The sequence below is a fragment of the Phalacrocorax aristotelis genome, chromosome 1 (genome assembly GCF_949628215.1).
Source record: "Phalacrocorax aristotelis chromosome 1, bGulAri2.1, whole genome shotgun sequence".
Taxonomy (NCBI): Eukaryota; Metazoa; Chordata; class Aves; order Suliformes; family Phalacrocoracidae; genus Phalacrocorax; species Phalacrocorax aristotelis.
In genome coordinates, this window is record NC_134276.1 from 202,008,993 (window position 1) to 202,027,285 (window position 18,293).

General features: G+C 37.5%; 1 protein-coding gene across 5 annotated transcripts in view; it reads right to left on the reverse strand.

The window, feature by feature from the left end:
• CPNE8 (copine 8) overlaps positions 1 to 18,293 on the reverse strand; it is a 115,069-nt gene that overhangs the window by 42,751 nt on the left and 54,025 nt on the right. For 4 of the 5 annotated variants that reach the window (XM_075081324.1, XM_075081321.1, XM_075081323.1 and 1 more), the window contains 3 exons: positions 14,726 to 14,829; positions 12,788 to 12,892; positions 6,180 to 6,221 (listed from right to left, as the gene is read on the reverse strand). In XM_075081324.1, the coding sequence (XP_074937425.1) occupies positions 6,180 to 6,221; positions 12,788 to 12,892; positions 14,726 to 14,829 (251 nt within the window). Of the gene's footprint in view, positions 1 to 6,179; positions 6,222 to 8,280; positions 9,378 to 12,787; positions 12,893 to 14,725; positions 14,830 to 18,293 lie in introns of those variants that run through there. The other variant, XM_075081325.1, reaches the window with a different exon arrangement.

Here is an 18,293-nt window from a genome sequence, read left to right on the forward strand (position 1 = left end):
TAAATCTTTCTGATGGTTTCTGCTTAACTTGCCTGCACAATGAGGACTAGATTGTAAATTAGTGATCTGGCCCCAACGTAAGCTTACAGAATCTGAAAAACCAGAGTGGGCTATCAAAGACTATCACCATTTTCTCAGTGGGTGACCACTGGCATCACAGACTCTGAACTGTGTGCGAGACTACGTGAGAGAAAGGGAGGTATTAAGAGTGTGAAAGGAGTAACTTAAACCAGAAAAGATGAGTCCTACCAATTTGTGTAAAGTGCCATTGAATGATACTTCTAAGGTGAAGACCCAAAGCTTATGTCAGCTGCTCTGTCTTCCCACCTGGGAGAAGAAAACCAATCCACGGAGGCTACTCAGTTTACGATATGAGACATCATTGGAAAGCACATCTTAACCTAACACTAAAGCAGTGGTTATCAGTCTTCTCTTTTCTAAATTCTATTCCTGCTTCAAGAATACATTCGACATTCCTGTGCTGTCACCCACATTTAGAAAACTACTTTGTCAACTCTTAACCAGGGGATGGCACACTGCCAAGAAGCCACTGTGAGCAGGGTGGCCAGAGGGAGCGTAGTGGGTGAAGCATCACTGAGAAAGGCAGCTGGGGTCAGGGAGCTGGGGCACAGAAAGCACAGGTCTGACAGCAGTGGCTGAACTGCAGGTTCGTATCTCCGACAGGGGCCTGGAATGGAAGCGACGGCGGGGGCGAGTGTCTAACAGCTGGCTACACAGCTCCCAGCAATCACAAGACCTGTTCTAATTCTCCACTCTTCCCAGCTGAATTTTCCTCATGGCTGCTCCAACTCCCATTCCCCCCTGCCCCCACTCCCTCTGTTTACTGTTATTCCCTAACAAGGCGTTGTATCTCCTCTACACTCTGCCTCCACATCTGGTGAGCTATGAAAATAACTTTTACCTTCCCTCCAATGGTGAACTAGAATAGAAAATCAAAGTTTTATGACTTTGTTTCTTGTAAAATTTATTTTTAAGAAATACAGCACACTTCTAATTAAGCTATAAATATTAAAAGCAAATTTGAATAAATTTGAATGTTGCAAGAAGAGGAAAAATGGCAACAATCCATAGTGACATGAAATTTCTTTCTTTATTCAAAATGAAATGAAAAAACAAATCCCAAATATAAATCTCACCTTCTGAAACAAGCATGAATTCACAAAATATGTCAACCAAACAATTAAAAGGTCCAGTCATCATGCTAATGCACATGAAATAAGCAAAGCATCCTATAAGAAAGCTTGAGAAATACCATATGGTGAAGATATTCCTGATTACTCAGATTCAGAAGGAATCACCTCTCATAAAACACCCCCCTTCCAGTTCAGAGATCAGGAAACTGGAGGTATTGTCTCCTTTCATTAAATGCTCTCCAGATTGCAATGACCATCTAACCAGGGGACCTGAGGCAGCCATCCATACAGGCTATGGAACCGAGTTCTATATGGGCTGTAGCACACAAGGTGTATTTAACCTCAGCTAAGCATGGCACTGCAGAAAAACACACTTGGATAAAGAGGAATCTTTCCCTTTCATAACAGTTCTTACCATAAATTTTCAAGTCAGCTTGTATATTTCAAAGGCATAAAATCAAACAATAGCTCAATGACTACCTACAAACATGGTGTAGCAAACAGAGGAAATGTAAGCAATTCCAGACAGAGTTGTCTCTGGGGAAGAATAAATCTGTATTGCTCAAAAGAAATTGTTTCCTTAATTCTGAAAGACACTGGAAAGCCTCCTTTCCTTGTGGCAATATACACAGGCTGATAAGAACTGAGCTAGAAATATATAATTCCTCTGACTAATCATGTTAAAAAGGTATGGGGATATATAACCAGGCTCAGAGTTCTCTGCACTTAAAAGATCAGCCTGGATCTTAATGCTCAGTATTCAGATGGATGTACGCCTCCCCCCTAGGTTGGCTCTGAAAGATGAGTGCCTGTCAGACATTTGCCTTTGAATCATAGAATCATAGAATTGTTAAGGTTGGAAAAGACCCTTAAGATCATCGAGTCCAACCGCTAACCTATCACTGCCAACTCCACCACTAAACTGTATCCTCAAGCACCACGTCTACCCTTCTTTTAAATACCTCCAGGGATGGAGACTCCACCACCTCCCTGGGCAGCCTGTTCCAATGTTTGACAACCCTTCCGGTGAAGACGTTTTTCCTAATATCCAACCTAAACTTCCCCTGGTGCAGCTTGAGGCCATTTCCTCTCGTCCTATCGCTTCTTTCCAGGGAGAAGAGTCTGATGCCCACCTTGCTACAGCCTCCTTTCAGGTAGTTGTAGAGAGCGATAAGGTGTCCCCTCAGCCTCCTCCACACTAAACAATCCCAGCTCCCTCAGGTGCTCCTCATAAGACTTGTTCTCCAGACCCTTCACCAACTTCGTTGCCCTTCTTTGGACACGCTCCAGCACCTCGATGTCCTTCTTGTCGTGAGGGGCCCAAAACTGAACACAGTACTCAAGGTGCAGCCTCACCAGTGCCGAGTACAAGGGCATGATCACTGCCCTGCTCCTGCTGGCAGGAGTACAACTCATTACAAAAAACAACTTACTGATCCCTCCCAATACTCATGATCACACTTCACCAAATGGATCTCCTTATTAGTCTCTGGACTGAGAATTCAAGGAAGTTATTTTCTTTGCCTTCCTAACACCAAGTATTCCTAGACTCAAAGACTTTTGTCCATGAGTGGCATATCAGAACGCTGAATCAGAGTCTCTTAGCACATAAAACAATCACCTGAACCACATCTCCCTAAATCTGCCACTTTTGGTACCTGCAAGTGCTGGAAATCACTTTCAGAAGTGTATTAACTTTGATTTTTTTTAATAATCTAATGGAAAAAAACAATGGAGGAAAGGACATTCATCACCAGAAATATGTCAATGAGTAAAGGGGAAAAGCATCATAATCTGAAAATCTAACTGGAGAAAGAGGATTAAGATGGAGGACAAGAAATAAGGTGAGAGAGCCTAGAATCTGAGATTTACAATCTCTCCTGCAGTGTTTAGATTTCTCGTATGAATATTTCGGTGGCCCTAGGTTAGTATGGTAATATTTACAACTTTAAAATAATAAAAAATTTTTCTTCTGCATAACAGATCATAAGCATCAAGGTTTTTCACCATGCTTGCTAAGTAACAATTTCTCTGAAATTAGTGAAAAAGCCTTCAGAGAGAAATAAAAATAATCAGAGTATTGCTGATGTGCCTATGTGAAGTTGCATATCATCATGTTTTTCTCCTTCTGTAAGACCTGTCTGCAAGTACTTCATTGCTACGGGCACTCAACAAAAATAAAGTCACTTTGTTCCACACAAGTGGGCTTGTCCAAAGTAACAAAACCAACTTCTGTGACTTCTTATAGCACCAAATTTTGGGGGTTTATCACAGCTTTTAGAAGCACTAAAAGGTATCACTGAGAACAAGTGGTCACATTTTGACAACTTTTGTGCAAAAACTGGTTTGAGTCAAAGAAATGTTTGATAATTAATACTGTTAATGTTACAAAGGTCCTCTGTTACATTTTGGTCAAGAAAAAGTGATGTTTGAAAATAAATGAGAGCTAAGAATATACAATTACTTTTAACAGTGTAATTCATGAAAGTGACAGTAAGCAGCTCAACCCAAAGCACCCTAGTGCTGTTTTCCCAAAGCACAGATAACACAGAATAGGGAAAAAGAAAAAACCTCTAAGTCAAGACTCAGGAAGTCAGAGCCAAGTCAAGTCAAGATTCAGAAACCAATTATATGCACATTAACGATGCCTTACTGATTGCAGAATAACCTGCAATATTCAGTACAACTTGCTTTGCTTTCTAGCAGGCTCTGATGATCTTTCAAAGGTTGCTCCTGCCCAGTCTGCACATCTCTGGAGCAAACAGATTCAGCCCAGTGAGGATATCAGCTTGTGTAAAAACTGCTTATAAACAAAGAGACCATCAAAAATGGAAATTAAGATAAACTGAGTAATGGCAACATTGTATAAAAAAAGATAGACTAATTCTGAATGGAATTCACTTCAGATAAATTTGGCAATGTCAAAGTTAAATTAGGCACTTAGGTTCTTGCTGTGATCACTAGCAAGTCATAGGCACCACCAAATGGCAATTCATTCCAGTTAGGATTCAATCAGATCATTTTCCCCTGAAAGCTACTGAAGTAGCTTAAATGATTAGTTCGGTGTAGTTGTCTGATTTTTACATTGTCTGAAGTTACATGAGATGAGTCCTGTCTCATCTTTATGAGGAATTTAACATTAACATGTCAGTGTTCTGCCTGCTTCTAAATTCAAAACAGGTAGAAAGAAAAAAGCAAAAAACCATACCACTAGAATAAAAAGGAATACATGTAAATACTATCCTTCACTTTTTGCTTTTTAGATATTAATTTTATAGGTATTCAGAGTGGGATGTGAGCAAATGCAGATAATCTTTCAAACTGGGGGAGCGTAAAGGCTAATGTTTGCCTGAATTCCATAGTATGTTGAAGATTTCACTCAGAACTGCAGCTACACAATGTTGTTTGTCAGATTTCTTTTCTTTCTGATCATACCTTAGTTTCAGATTTTGGACAAAAGGGGACAGTACATGGGCTTTGAAACCTTAATAAAATATAGCCTTTATTTTTTATTAACTTGTCAATATAATTTAACTTTTCATTGTTAGATTATTCTCAAAAAATATTGTGGTTTATACACATGTAAATATATCACATTTTTAAGGATTTGGCAAATCTAAGTGAGGAACAGATGACATTAATAGAAATTCATCATTACAGTGATGCAGTGATTGTTTGTTAATATTGCTTTGTTAATTTAAATCCTTGTGTTTTTAATTGCCAGAATATGTTATTTTGTCACTCCAGGGAATATCTAATCAAGAAGGATGAATTTTCAGGTATTTATAGAGGGTAAACATGTGATAAGAATGCTTATGCATTATGAATCAACAGGCTTCATAATGGAAACAAAAAGACAAAAGTATAAGCTGAGAAAGCTGAAACTGGTTTTGGACCTTGTCAGCAAGGAAATGAATAGCAACACAGGATAAATTCACCTATTATGATTACAAGATCTATTGGGCCACAGAAGCACAATATCGTTAGCTCTAAAAGTAGAATCAAATTGCATTAGCAATAGTAAAGACATTACTGTAAAATAAAAAATATACTCTTAAAAACCCAAATGTAAGTGCATATCCATATATTTAAAAATACAAATTCATATTAATAGGAAATAAATACAGCAAACCAACTTAAAGATAAATAGAAATCAACATATTCTTGTATTGCCCATAAGTTCTAGTGCCATGATTTATGAGTACAGTTTCTAATTAAAGTATTAAAGATATGAGCTCAAACATTTTTAGAAGAACAAGAGGTATCAATCCAGTCTGATCAAAATATAATTCTATCTTGTTTGTCAAAATGAAGACAATTTGAAGTTTCTTCAGAAAAAGGGTACACTCACTACAGACAACAAGATTGAATAATAAACGATTGCCCCTCTTGAATTTAGCAAGAGAAATTCTACACATATTCTGCCATCCTCTTTCTAGCAATGGAGTTATTTAAAACCCAGGTCTTCCAACTCTACAGTTTACAACAATGTTTTGATGAAGACAGGCATGGAAATGAACATTCAAACCCAATCTGAAATTATGATAATTAATATGTAGTTTCCACATTACAATATCCAGGGAACCATGAGGTAGCAATTGCAGGCTCAGGCATTTTATCATACTTGAAAAGCAAGTTTATGAAGCAGTGTTTTAAGCAAAAGAAAGTAGATTATAAAATGGATTGTCCCTCTCTTCATACACGTACATTAACTGGTAACATAATGAGATTCACCAAACTGATTTTACAGATCACAAAGCATTTCATCTTCATTGTTCCATATATCAATACACATACATCATGTCTAAAATGGGCTAATATATCAGCATTTACCACAACTGCAAAACAAAACCAACCTGTGTCTGTTTGTCAGCAAAACCTTTTTTTCCAGCACCTGTACCTCTAAATATTGATAAATACCATTCTCTAGTCCTGTTCCGGCCACTATATACTTATGCGCATTTTAAAACATGTACAAAAATGCATGGATACCCTTGAAGTTTAACAATAGAATTGATGTCTTACCTTCCATCTCTATCCCAATCATACACTTCTACTTTAATTGTCCTAAAAAAAAAAAATAATAAAAAAAAACCCCTATTAAAATATATATATTAAAACATACCAGGATTGCCTTTAATACTTGTACTTTAATAGCACATGGGTGCATCAGTTTGCCAAAACCAGAAGGCAGAATTTTCCAGTAATTTTTTATGGGGCAGAAAATAGTAAGTCACTCACGTTACCCAATATATCTTCACAAATTAATAGTAAATTACAGCGGAAGCTAAGGAAACAAACACATTGGAAATTTAACAGAGTTATTTTTCATTGCTGTTGCTCTGAAGGTTCTGCATTTTTTTGATAAATTATTCTCTAAACCTTAAAGTATTATCAAAGTTTTTGAAAGCATTAACAAACTGGAACTGATTGTGAAGGTTTCTTTGGTATATGCTATTATATGGAAAATGGATACCTACTGTGGGGTAATAACATCTTAGAGAAAAAAGTAATACATCCATATTTGAGAAGAGTGTGGAGATTGAGAGGGCCCTTACAAAACAAAATTATTAAACAGCAAAGTACAGTTTAAAAGCAATGTTCACAATACAAAGTAAAGCACATTTAAAGGAGTAAGGAATTCTAGTCCCTACATTTTGGTTCTTAAATGAAAATAACTGCTCCAGAATACAATAAAACTTCAATCTGTTAGACAGTATTAACCTCTTCTAAACGTTGTGTAGTGGTGAAAAATGAAAACTCTGTGAGATCTACCCAAGATTTTGTGAAGGCCCTGTCTGTGGCTGTAGATGAAATAAATTTGCAGTTCTTTAAAGACTGCATTTTACCCCTTTTAAACTCCCCCCTACCTCCCAGTAGAAGAGAAGGCTGCTTGGTTATCTGACGAAAGAGGACAGAAAAGTGTAGCGTAACTGTTTTTTTAATTCCTATAAAGCCAATAAGATAGTTGTTTAGTTCTTTCATCAGACTACACTAGAAAACCATCAGATTATACAACATAACCATGACTCTGGCTTCACAGAATGAAATGGGACAAGCAGATTGTGGGATATGGGGGGGGGGGAACACAACAGAGGCAGACTCTGTGTACCAGTTTTTCCCAAACTGACAGATTGCCCTGGACTCTGTGGGAATACTCACCCTCCTCTTAGTGAGTCAGGAGCTGGTAGGCAAGTTAGGAAATAAAACGTTAAAGTCTGCCAACACACAAGTACTCAATGCTAACACTTTTTCAGTAGGAGAACTAATTAGAATTTATTTCATTTAAATTAGAATTGAAAGCCAAACTAGTAGATTATTATACACAAAAAATAATACACAGATCTAAAATAATTTTTCACAGTATAAAACAATAACTAATTGGCAAATTTTCAGAAAAGTGCCTCGTGAAAACTGTTAGGTATATAACTGTTTCATACAGTTTCTTGAGCATCCCTCTGATGAATTTGCAACTGGCTACTGTGTGAATCAGGATACTGAGAGAGGATACTGAAACAGTTTAACTAAAAGTACGATCCAGTAAGCAAGCTCATGTACCTCCTGTGCAATACTTCACACTTCTGAGATTATAACTCTATGAGGAAAGGCTCAGAGAGTTGGGGTTGGTCAGCTTGGAGAAGTCAAGTCTCTGGGGAGACCTTATTGTGGCCTTTCAATATATAAATGGGGCTTATAAGAAAGACTGAGACCAACTTTTTAGTAGGGCCTGTAGTGACAGGACAAGGGGTCATGGTTTTAAACCAAAGGAGGGTAGATTTAAACTGGACGTACGGAAGAAATTTTTTACAATGAGGGTGATGAGTCACTGGAACAGGTTGCCCAGAGAAGCTGTGGATGCCTCATCCCTGGAAGTGTTCAGGGCCAGGTAGGATGGGGCTGTGAGCAACCTGATCTAGTTGAAGATGTCCCTGCTCACTGCAGGAGGGTTGGACTGGATGACCTTTAAAGGTCCCTTCAAACCCAAACCATTCTATGACTCTATACACATGTAAACGCTGCAAAAGGAAGATGAATGTGGAGATGAACTGTTTCCTTATGAGTAAAGTGAACCTCTGAGGACAGCTCTAACTATCCTTGCTTCAGGGATGACTGGGAAACAGACAAAATGTAGAAAACAAAAATTCCCCATGTAAATGATCAACCTTCTTTTACATATCTATTTGAAGAGTGGATTTCTTAAAATGCAAATACTATGGAGCATATTGTCATCAACATCATTAATGAAACAGGAAGCATATCAGGATTGAGATAGCATATAATTTTATTTATCTCCTTTTACTACAGAAAGATCGTATATATAAGTAAATTCAACAATCAGTAATAATGAATCCTATCCAGCCTAAAATGAACTGAACATGGGATAGAAAAATAACACCTCCAAACTTCTTATATTTTAAGCAACAACGTGCTTATTTTTACTCTTCAGAACCGTTTCATATGAAGTGAAGTCATCAGGTCTGTGGTATTAGTAGAGGGGCAGGAATTCAAGCACCTACTTCATAATTTGCTTCCACAGAAGCTGCTCCCCATTCTTCCTGTGAGATACAGCTGAATACATGTTGAATAATTTTCTTTACTAGGAAGGGCCTCTTTGGGAATACGGTTGATCAACAACCGATATTATGTACACCAACAAATTCATGTCTAGATGTTTTTCACATTTTTAATGACATTCCAAAATAGGCAAAGAAGGAGTTGCTTTGTCTCAAATTTAATGGCTGTGACCACACCATGTATTACACTTTATTCCTCTTGTGGAATTTCAGTTTGGGGTCAAGTTACCTTGGAATTATAACTATTAAAGTTAAAGTTGTCCTGTGGAATTAAATCAAGAACAGGTCCAAACCTACTTTATCCCACCAAGTATCTGACCCTTGAAAGGAAACTGTATTTAATTTAGTGAGAAAGGCAATATCACAGAGTTTTTTCCCTAGAGAACCATTATTTTACTTCCAGGTTTCAAAACCTGTTACTATTAAGATAGACTGGACACACTATTAAGTTACGATTTACATAAGGTTTAGTGGGACTTGAGTTTTGAATTGTCTTACAAATCTGTGTTCAAATAGCCACATCATCTCAGAGAGAAAACTTGAATTATTAAGATAAATTTTTAAGATTACCAAGATAAATTCTTGAGAAGGATCTTCAGACATGCAACTTCAATAAGAGCAATTCTTCCTTGAATAAAGCTCCTCTCTCCTGAAATTTATTTCATATTAAAAGGATTGATCATAGATCTCCAGTTTTACCTATTTTGCATGACATGAAAGATATTAAAAGGCCTTTCAAATCTTCACGTACTGATATTTTACCCTCTCTACACTGCTATTTTATCTTAAAGGACACAGTTTAGAGGCCGGGTTCTCTATTTTAATTTTTTAAAAATCTTTCATTTAAAAAAAACAAGGTTAGAGAATGTTGCAGTTTAGGACATCTCTTTCTTAAAACTTTTATGCAGAAAATAACTGTGTGTAAGTGTTATTTGAGAGCTCATATTATGAGAAAGACAAAGGAGAACAAAAACATTAGAGATACCAAGTACTACTGTAGCACTGAAATCCCATCCCTGTGACGGATGAAAACATATTGTATGATTGCATAGTTTGCGAAAAATTAAGCAAATCCTGGCCTTTTCACAATGAAAAAGTGAACTGAGCTCACTCAGAAGCATACACTAACTGAAGATTTACTCTCCCCAAAACTAGAATGAATGTTTACTGTGATACATTCTTACTAATGACATTATTCCCAGCTCTCACATCTATCTCAGAACCCAGAGCACCAAAATTTGATCTGTGAAACTAACATTATATGAAAGAGAGTTTTGGGGTTTGTGGTTTTATGTATTGCCATGCTAAGTTTAGGAATCCAATCACTACGTTTAGAAAAAGTTTTCAAAAAAAAACAACCAACAAAGTTTGGATGTTTTTTCTGGACTACCAGCAGATACAAATTTGAATTAATCTGACAGCTAATGAGTATTTATTGATTTGAAACATGACTGTTGTAGGCAGGATTATGAGGTACCATGGAGCCTTTTATTCATAAGGCATTCACTGAACACGCTATGTTGAAAGCATTCAAAGCAGAATCAACATGAGAAAACAATAGTTACACAATAATTTGAGGCATGATATTATACTTTTTAATTCTCTTTTGGAATGCTGGAGTTATTTCAATAAGCCTCTACCAAAATATCTTTTAAAAATTATTATTAAAATCTTTTTTGTTTAACATGATAAATAGTGCAGCATCCAGAAACTAGCTTCATGTGCACTATTTTACTTATGCATTATGCACATGAACCCATATACAAGTTAAAAATTCTACTTAATTAGAATGTACTTCTTACAAAATGGCTGCATTTTAATGGCATCTAATTGAAAGAGTAACCAACATGGCTGACAATGACTGTATCAAATACTTCACAAGGAGAGTGTTAGTAATGTAGGAGAACCCCTTTTCCTTCAATTTGAAGGAACATGACATCAAGTACTGCAAGAGTATCACAGATCAAATAAAGCAGCTAAGATCCAGAAAGAAAGACTAAAAATGGCCATTCCCCAAAAAAGTTTCCTAGGAAAAAAATCACTAGTCAATTAGCTTCTGACTTTTTAAAAAGTGGTTTATAAAGACAGAGCTTGAAGTGTATTACTGTGAAAGCATTCTGCTTAGCTTAGTGAATATAAGCACTTCTACTCTTCTGCTTCTTCATATTGACCTCTGAGATTCAGTCAGTTGATTCAAGAGTTGGTTTTTTTATCCCCTGGCATTAGCTAGTAAATTACAAGTTCAAGGAATGCCTCCCCAGAAGACTAGGCTTTCATGGTAACTGATTAAAATAATTTGAGTGTACACATTTCACTGAATAATTAGTTTGATAAAGTAATGCAATAGAGTTATGACATGGCAAAATATGTACTATAGTAACATAAAATGTACACAAGTGGATGGTAATCACACATGTGGAAGTTGAAAAGAAAAACCAAGGTAGAAAACAAAACTACTTAAATTCCAAATTGAAGATTGTTTCAAAGACACTCTCATAGGAAAATTATCAATTTGAGCAAAGTCTTACTTAATTTCTCTACATGCAGCAATATGTTCCAACAAAGGATTTTAAACTAAATATTACACTCTACACTGCTGAAAGTATTATGACTAATTGATACGTCTATACTTCCTCAGAGCCTTACTAAAATAATTCCAATAAGTTAGATTTCAGGTAGCAGAGACAGATAAACTACCAGCCATTTAACTGGGTTCTTAATAATAACATCAAGACCTGAACACATTTCAAAAATATGAATGGTGACAACAGAACAAGAAGTCATCAGTAGGAGTTAAATATTTTTCTTGTTGATATTGTTAGAAGTTAACATGACCATTTTTTAAGGAGTCTAAAAATATCCATCGTTCCTCAAATTAACAAATTTGCTTGTTATTATTGGTAAAATATTTCTTAAAAACATGGTATTATTACCACATTTTTCAAAGATCAATTGTTTTGCATGGGATCACTGAAAACTTCAAATCTGAGATGATTACTACCTTCTGCATTTCTCACCTATTTATATATATCTTAAAGGCTTTCATTTATCAGCATCCTCTGACACTACGATGTCACCCAAGGAAGGCAGACCATAACTGTTTTTCATCAAAACATTATTCAAAAATACTTGTGCACACTAGTAACAGTGGCCATTTTTCAAATTAGTCTTTTCTTTCTAACTGTTTCTTAACCACACCACAGTGTCATGGCTTTAGCTGGGATAGAGTTAATTTTCTTCACTCTAGCTGGCATAGTGCTGTGCTTTGGACTTAGTATGAAAACAATGTTGAGATAACACACAGATGCTTTGGTTGTTGCTGGGTAGTGCTTGTACTAGTCAAGAACTTTTCCAGCTTCCCATGCTCTGCCAGGGGCACAAGAAGCCAGGAGGGGAGGGGGCACAGCTAAGAGAGCAGATTCAAACTGGTCAAAGGGATATTCCATATCATGTAACGTCATGCCCAGTATGTTAATTGGGAGGGGCTGGCTGGGGCAGAAGGAATCACGGCTTGGGGACTGGCAGCGTCGGTCAGCAGGTGGTGAGCAGTTGTATTGTTTGTGGTTTTGTTTTTTCTTCCTTTTTCCCTTTTCCTTTTTATTATATTATCATTATTGTTATTATCATCATAATCAATATTATTATCACTATTATTTTATTTTAATTATTAAACTGTTCTTATCTCAACCCACAAGCTTTTTTTTTTGCTTTTGCTCTTCCAATTCTCTCCCCCATCCCACAGGTGTGGGGGCAGTGAGCAGGCGGCTGTATGGTGTTTAGTTGCCAGCTGGGGCTGAACCAAAACACACAGAGAGCAAAGAATTTTTTTCCAGAAATCACCGCTAACATTTCCTATAGATTTAGCATATTAGCTTTATTTTTCTAAATTCTTTAACATGATGAATGGTTTTGGACACACATTATCCTTTCAAAATGCTGATTAAATAACCTAAATAACATCAGGAACTGAACTGCATAGCAAAAAACTTATATATAAAAGAATAGATGAGGTGGGGGGAGGTAATCATATGTGCTAAGAAAGTTGAACCCATAGCTTACCGGTCATAGTCTCCATTACACAGCGCTCTGACAGAAATCTTGAATGCCTGCCACACTGGATTTAATGTATTTTTTATGACTTCTGTTTTGTGGCAGATTGTAAAACTGTAATAAAAAAGATATATTTTATATTTATTTACTACTTCTTTTGTGTCATCAAACATGGAAGCAAAAGAACTGTAATCTGTATTCACTTACACAATGTCCATATAAAATTTAAGAAAAGAAAAAAAGAAATGCAGTGAAGTTAGAGAGAAGGGAGGACTAAAGAGGACAGACCCATTGGAGAGAGATTACAGACTAGGGTGCTGAAAAACTCTAAACCTAAAATGTTTTAACCCAAAACTTCAACAAGAATTAAAATCATTCAGTGAGTTATTTCAGGCAAGAGCAGTCTCCATCCCACTTGTTTAAACAGGCACCATACAGCCAGGAATCGGTCACAGATCCAGAAAGAAAGTGGCCTGGTAAGGATGTGACTCTTCCTTAGCAATTAAGAAACTGAGCCAAGGGAGTCATGGCTTTCTGATGGTTGTCCCCCATTTTATGTCTATGATTTTTTCAACCAGGGCTGTCTTAGGTAAAACATATAAGCCTCTGTGAGATCCCACAATCAGCTTGTCTCAGGTGAAATACAGTTAATTGTTTCAATGCATTCTGCCTTCTCTAAATGATGCAAATGTAAAATACTTCTTTTGGATCCTCATCTTGGGGACAAAATTGGCCAAAAGAAAATAGGACGCAAGGTCACTGGTGAAATCACTACTGAAATTCTACACGCAGATGTAACTAAAGTTGTCCTTTGAGGAAATATTTTCCTTACATTCTAAAGGCCTATGTTTTTATCCTGGCTATGATTCAGAAGGCATGCCTGAAGCTACGAGACAGAAAAGAGAGCATCCATCTGCCCATGGGTGCAGAAGTACTGCCCCAATCTCCTTTTGCATTCAGGATACCAGTAAAGTATCTGGCTCACCACTTAGCTCTTGTAAGGAAGTGGAAAAGCATGGCACTCAAGGCCAAGAGAAACTGCATATACTAGCACTCCCATTAATGCCCAGGGAAGTGCCACTAATGATCTTAATGTCACTCGCAAAGGAGCCGTAACTCCTCCAGGCTTGCAATTTAAGAGATTCAGCGTTTATTCAGGAAGCTATTCCTATAATCTGCCTCCAAGAGGAAAAGAGAAGGGAACAGACACACATACACCCATACAAGGTTTTTGTTAACAACTGTTCCAGTTAAGCTACTGAAACACGTGATGTCATACATGTCTAGCCTCTGGTTTGATACGATGTTATATGTGAGGACTGTCAGTTTCCAAGAAAACTTAACCTGCCAGGAGGCCCCCCACATAAGCAGTATGCTGACCAGAAGTTAGCGTGTCAAGTCTTAGCAGCAGAACAGGAGAGATTAACCTACTTTAACAAATTAAGGCATGAATGTAGCAAACAGCCACTTTAAAAAAAATTTCTATTTAAGGTATTTTTGAATTCTACTTCCTAGAACTCTGTTAAAATGATAAAAGATATTTCCAGCTTTGCAGTATAAAATGCTTTTACCTAAAACAATTTCTAAGCATTAGCATATTCTGCAGCCACAATTTTCTTTGAGAATTCTATTTAATTTAAAAGCATGTTATATCTTAGCAAAAGTAATGCTATTTAACTATTTTTATTACAATTAATTTTCATAGTGCTCTATATTTATCATACATTCAACTCAAAACCCTAAGTTGCAATATTTGATCTATTCGTTACAATAGTTTATTCCTATACTGCAAAACATGATATACTTCCAACAAACTAATCCAACAAATATTGTAAAAGAAGCACAGCTTAATCTGACAAATATATTAAAAAATGAAAACAGTATTACCATCTGCAAATAAATAAGTTGTCTACTGTTTAGCAGCAGAAATACTTAACAGGTATCTACCTGCCATCTTCATTGCTTCGATGAAATACAAGGAAAGGATCAGATTTCCCAAAGAAGTCCTTCTTGTCTAGTTTGTTTGCACAAAATTGCATTAAAACTGAATCCTGAAATGGGTAATACAGAAAAATTACACATAATATGCAGTTTACTACACTAAAAAAAAAATTGACTAATAACCATACAAATAGAAAACAAAATAAATGAATAAAATAAATATCTGCCTTCTAGACACTCTGTATGTTCACATTCCTGCAGTGTATAGTGCAGTTTGAACTGCTGGAACCAAGAATTCCTTTGTAGGGGGAGTGCAGATGAAGGGTAAATTTCTATGCTAAATGTCTCAGGATTTTTGCAGTATTTTCTGACATCCAAAATTGCCTTCTCAGGGACGTAGATGCACAGGCAAGGCACACATATTAGAATTAATTCTAAAAACTCCAGTGAGACATGACTAATCCTCATTCCTTCAGTGACTTAAACCTGAAGTTGTCTGCTCCTGCTGTCTGTAAAGCAAATGGCTTAGGAGCTTGCAACTAAGAGTCTAGAAGCTTCCAGAAAATGAGCTTGGAAGATACCAAATACACCCATTCTCATGACAGATAAGGAGAAAACTTTCTTTGCTGTGGTGAGGTAGTCACACATGTTCAACTCTTTGGGCAGAGTCAAGAATATGAGAAGCATTATAAATGCAAAGATAAACCTGCAGACTCACCTGCTAACTGGGGCAGGGCCTGCTGGAAGACAGTGTTCCATAAACAGGTCTACAGGTGTAACAGCAGTGACAGGAAGGCTAGGGAAAATGTGGGCTCACCACTGAGTGGGGCAGGGGACCAAGTGACAAAGGACATGGAAAAGTCTGTGTTTCTCATAGCCCTCTATGCCTTAGTCTTTACTGGTAAGATTTTCATTCAAGAATCCTGAGCATCTGAGACCCAGACCTGAGAAAGTCTGGAACAAGGACGACTTGCCTTGGTAGAGGAAGACCAGGTAAGGGAACATTTAAACAGACTAGACATACAGAAGTTCTTGGGACCTGACAGGATGCACCTGTGAGTGCTGACAGAGTTGGCCAATGTCACTGTGAGGCCACTTTTGATTATCTTTGGAAAGTCATGATGTTCAGAAGAAGTTCCTGACAACTAGGAGAAAGCAAATGCCATTCCTATGTTCAAGAAAAGGTAAGGAAGAGGATCCAGGCCATTCTTTCCTTAATCCCTGAGATGATAGAGCAAATAATCATGGAAAACATTTCCTAACACATGAAAGACAAGAAGGTGGCTGAGAGTCGTCAGCATGGATTTACAGAGGGAAAATTCATGCCTGATCAACCTGAAACCTTCCCTCACGAAATGAGTGGCTCAGTGGATGAGGGAAGACTGGTGGAGGTTGTTTATCCTGACCTTAGCATGGCCCTAGACACCATCTCCCATAGCATCCTTGTTCACAGACTGACGAATTACAGACTAGATAACTGAACAGTGAGGTGGCCTGAAAACTGCCTGAACTGTTGGGCTTCAAAGAGTCATGATCAGTGGCACAAAGTCCAGCTGAAGACCAGTCACTAGTGGTGTACCCCAGGTGTCAAAAATAGGGACAATAATATTTAACATCTTCATTAATGACCTGATTGATGAGACAGAGTAGACCCTCAGCAAGTTTGCAGATGATACCAAACCAGAAGTAGCAGCTTATACACCAGGTGGGTGTGCTGCCATTCAGAGGCACCTGTTCAGGCTGGAAAAACAAACCAACATGAACCTCATGGATTTCAACAGAGAGGAATGCCAAGTACTATACTTGGAGGGTAATAACCCCATGCACCAGTAGAGGTTGCAGGTCAAAGAGCTGGAAAGCAGCTTTGTAAAAAAGGACTGGGGGGGTCTTGGTGGACAACAAGTTGACTAATGTGCCCTTGGCAGCAAAAAAGGCCAATAACCTCCTGGGCATGTTTTAGGAAGACTGCTTGACAGAAAGTTGAAGGAAGTGACTCAGCACTGGTGAGGCTACTCCTGGAGTACTTTGTTCAGTTCTGGGCTCTCCGGTAGAAGAAAGACATGGACATACTGGAGTGATTCCAGTAACAGAGTCACTAAAATAATTAAGGAGTGAGCCTCTCCTCATTCGAGAGATGGTCGAGAGAGTTGGAAGTATTTGCCTGGAGAAAAGAAGGCTCGGGGGATTTTTATTAATTTCTATAAATACCTGATGGGAGGGAGTAAACATACTCTGCTTAGTGGTATCCAGTGGAAGAACAAGTAGTAGCTGGTATAGTGCTGTGTTTTGGATTTAGTATGAGAATACTAAATATATAAAACATCAGTGATAACACACTGATGTTTCAGTTGTTGGTAAGTAGTGCTTACACTAAGTCAAGGACTTTTCAGTTTCCCATGTTCTGCTAGCTTCTCCCATGCTTCTTCCAGAAGAAGCTGGGAGGGGACACAACCAAGACAGCTGATTCAAACTGGCTAAAGGGATATTCCATGCTATTCATGACATCATGCTCAGTATATAAACTGGGGGAGCGATCACGGCTCGGGAACTGGCTGGGTATCGGTTGGCAGGTGGTGAGCAGTTTGCATCACTTGTTTTTTCCAGGGTTTTGTTCCTGTCTCTCTCATTGTTTTCATTACAATTTTTAATTATTATTATTAAACTGTTCTTATTTTAGCCCACAAGTTTTCTTACGTTTGCTCTTCAGATTCTCCCCCCCATCCCATCATGGGGTGCGAGGAGGGTGTGCAAGTGGCTGTGTGGTGCTTGGTTGCCAACGGGGGATAAACCAAGACCCTCAGTAATTCAGTGACTCTAAAAATCTTTCCTATTCTGAATATGAGCTATGAAAGTTTGGCAAAAAAATCTAAGAAGATCAGGTAAGAATTAATCCAAATACTGAACAACCTTAGGTAGGAAAACATCACAAAGAAAGTATGTGAGAGCTGGTGAGACAGTGCAAGAGATTGTGTGAGAGAGGGCGCGCATGAAAGAGCATGACAGAGAATGCAGAAGAGTGCAAGAGAGAGATTGAGTCCCTAATTCTTTGCAAGTTCTCTTCAGTGATTTTGAACTAGCCATCATATATGCAAAATTTAAGTGGGGTGAATTTAGAAGAATATGAAGGCCTTGGAAGGCACCTAGTATGTGTCTTCATTAAAAGGGAAAGAAAAACAAATCCTATTCTGATTTTTGGATTTAATGACATATTTGTGACTTTTAAATAGTTTGTTACAACTGGGATACAAATGCTTATCTTGGAGGATAAACCCAGAATATCAGGAAAAAAATTGCCTTTAGTCTCTTTTAAGGTTACCAATAAATGCTTGGGGTGATGGCTTAAGAGTGGTAGGAGCTTAACTTCTCAAGAAATGTAGAAGTACAATTTCTGCAGGAAAGCAATTAAATGATGTACCCATTTTGTCATCTGATAAAGTGTGAACATTTTGATCATGTACTACTTACAAAGGTTTGGGCCAATGAAAATAGGGGAAAGACAGGCATTTTCTATGACCATACTTATTCATTCATACTGGTAACACAGGTTTTTCCTATTGCAAAGTGGGAATTAAAT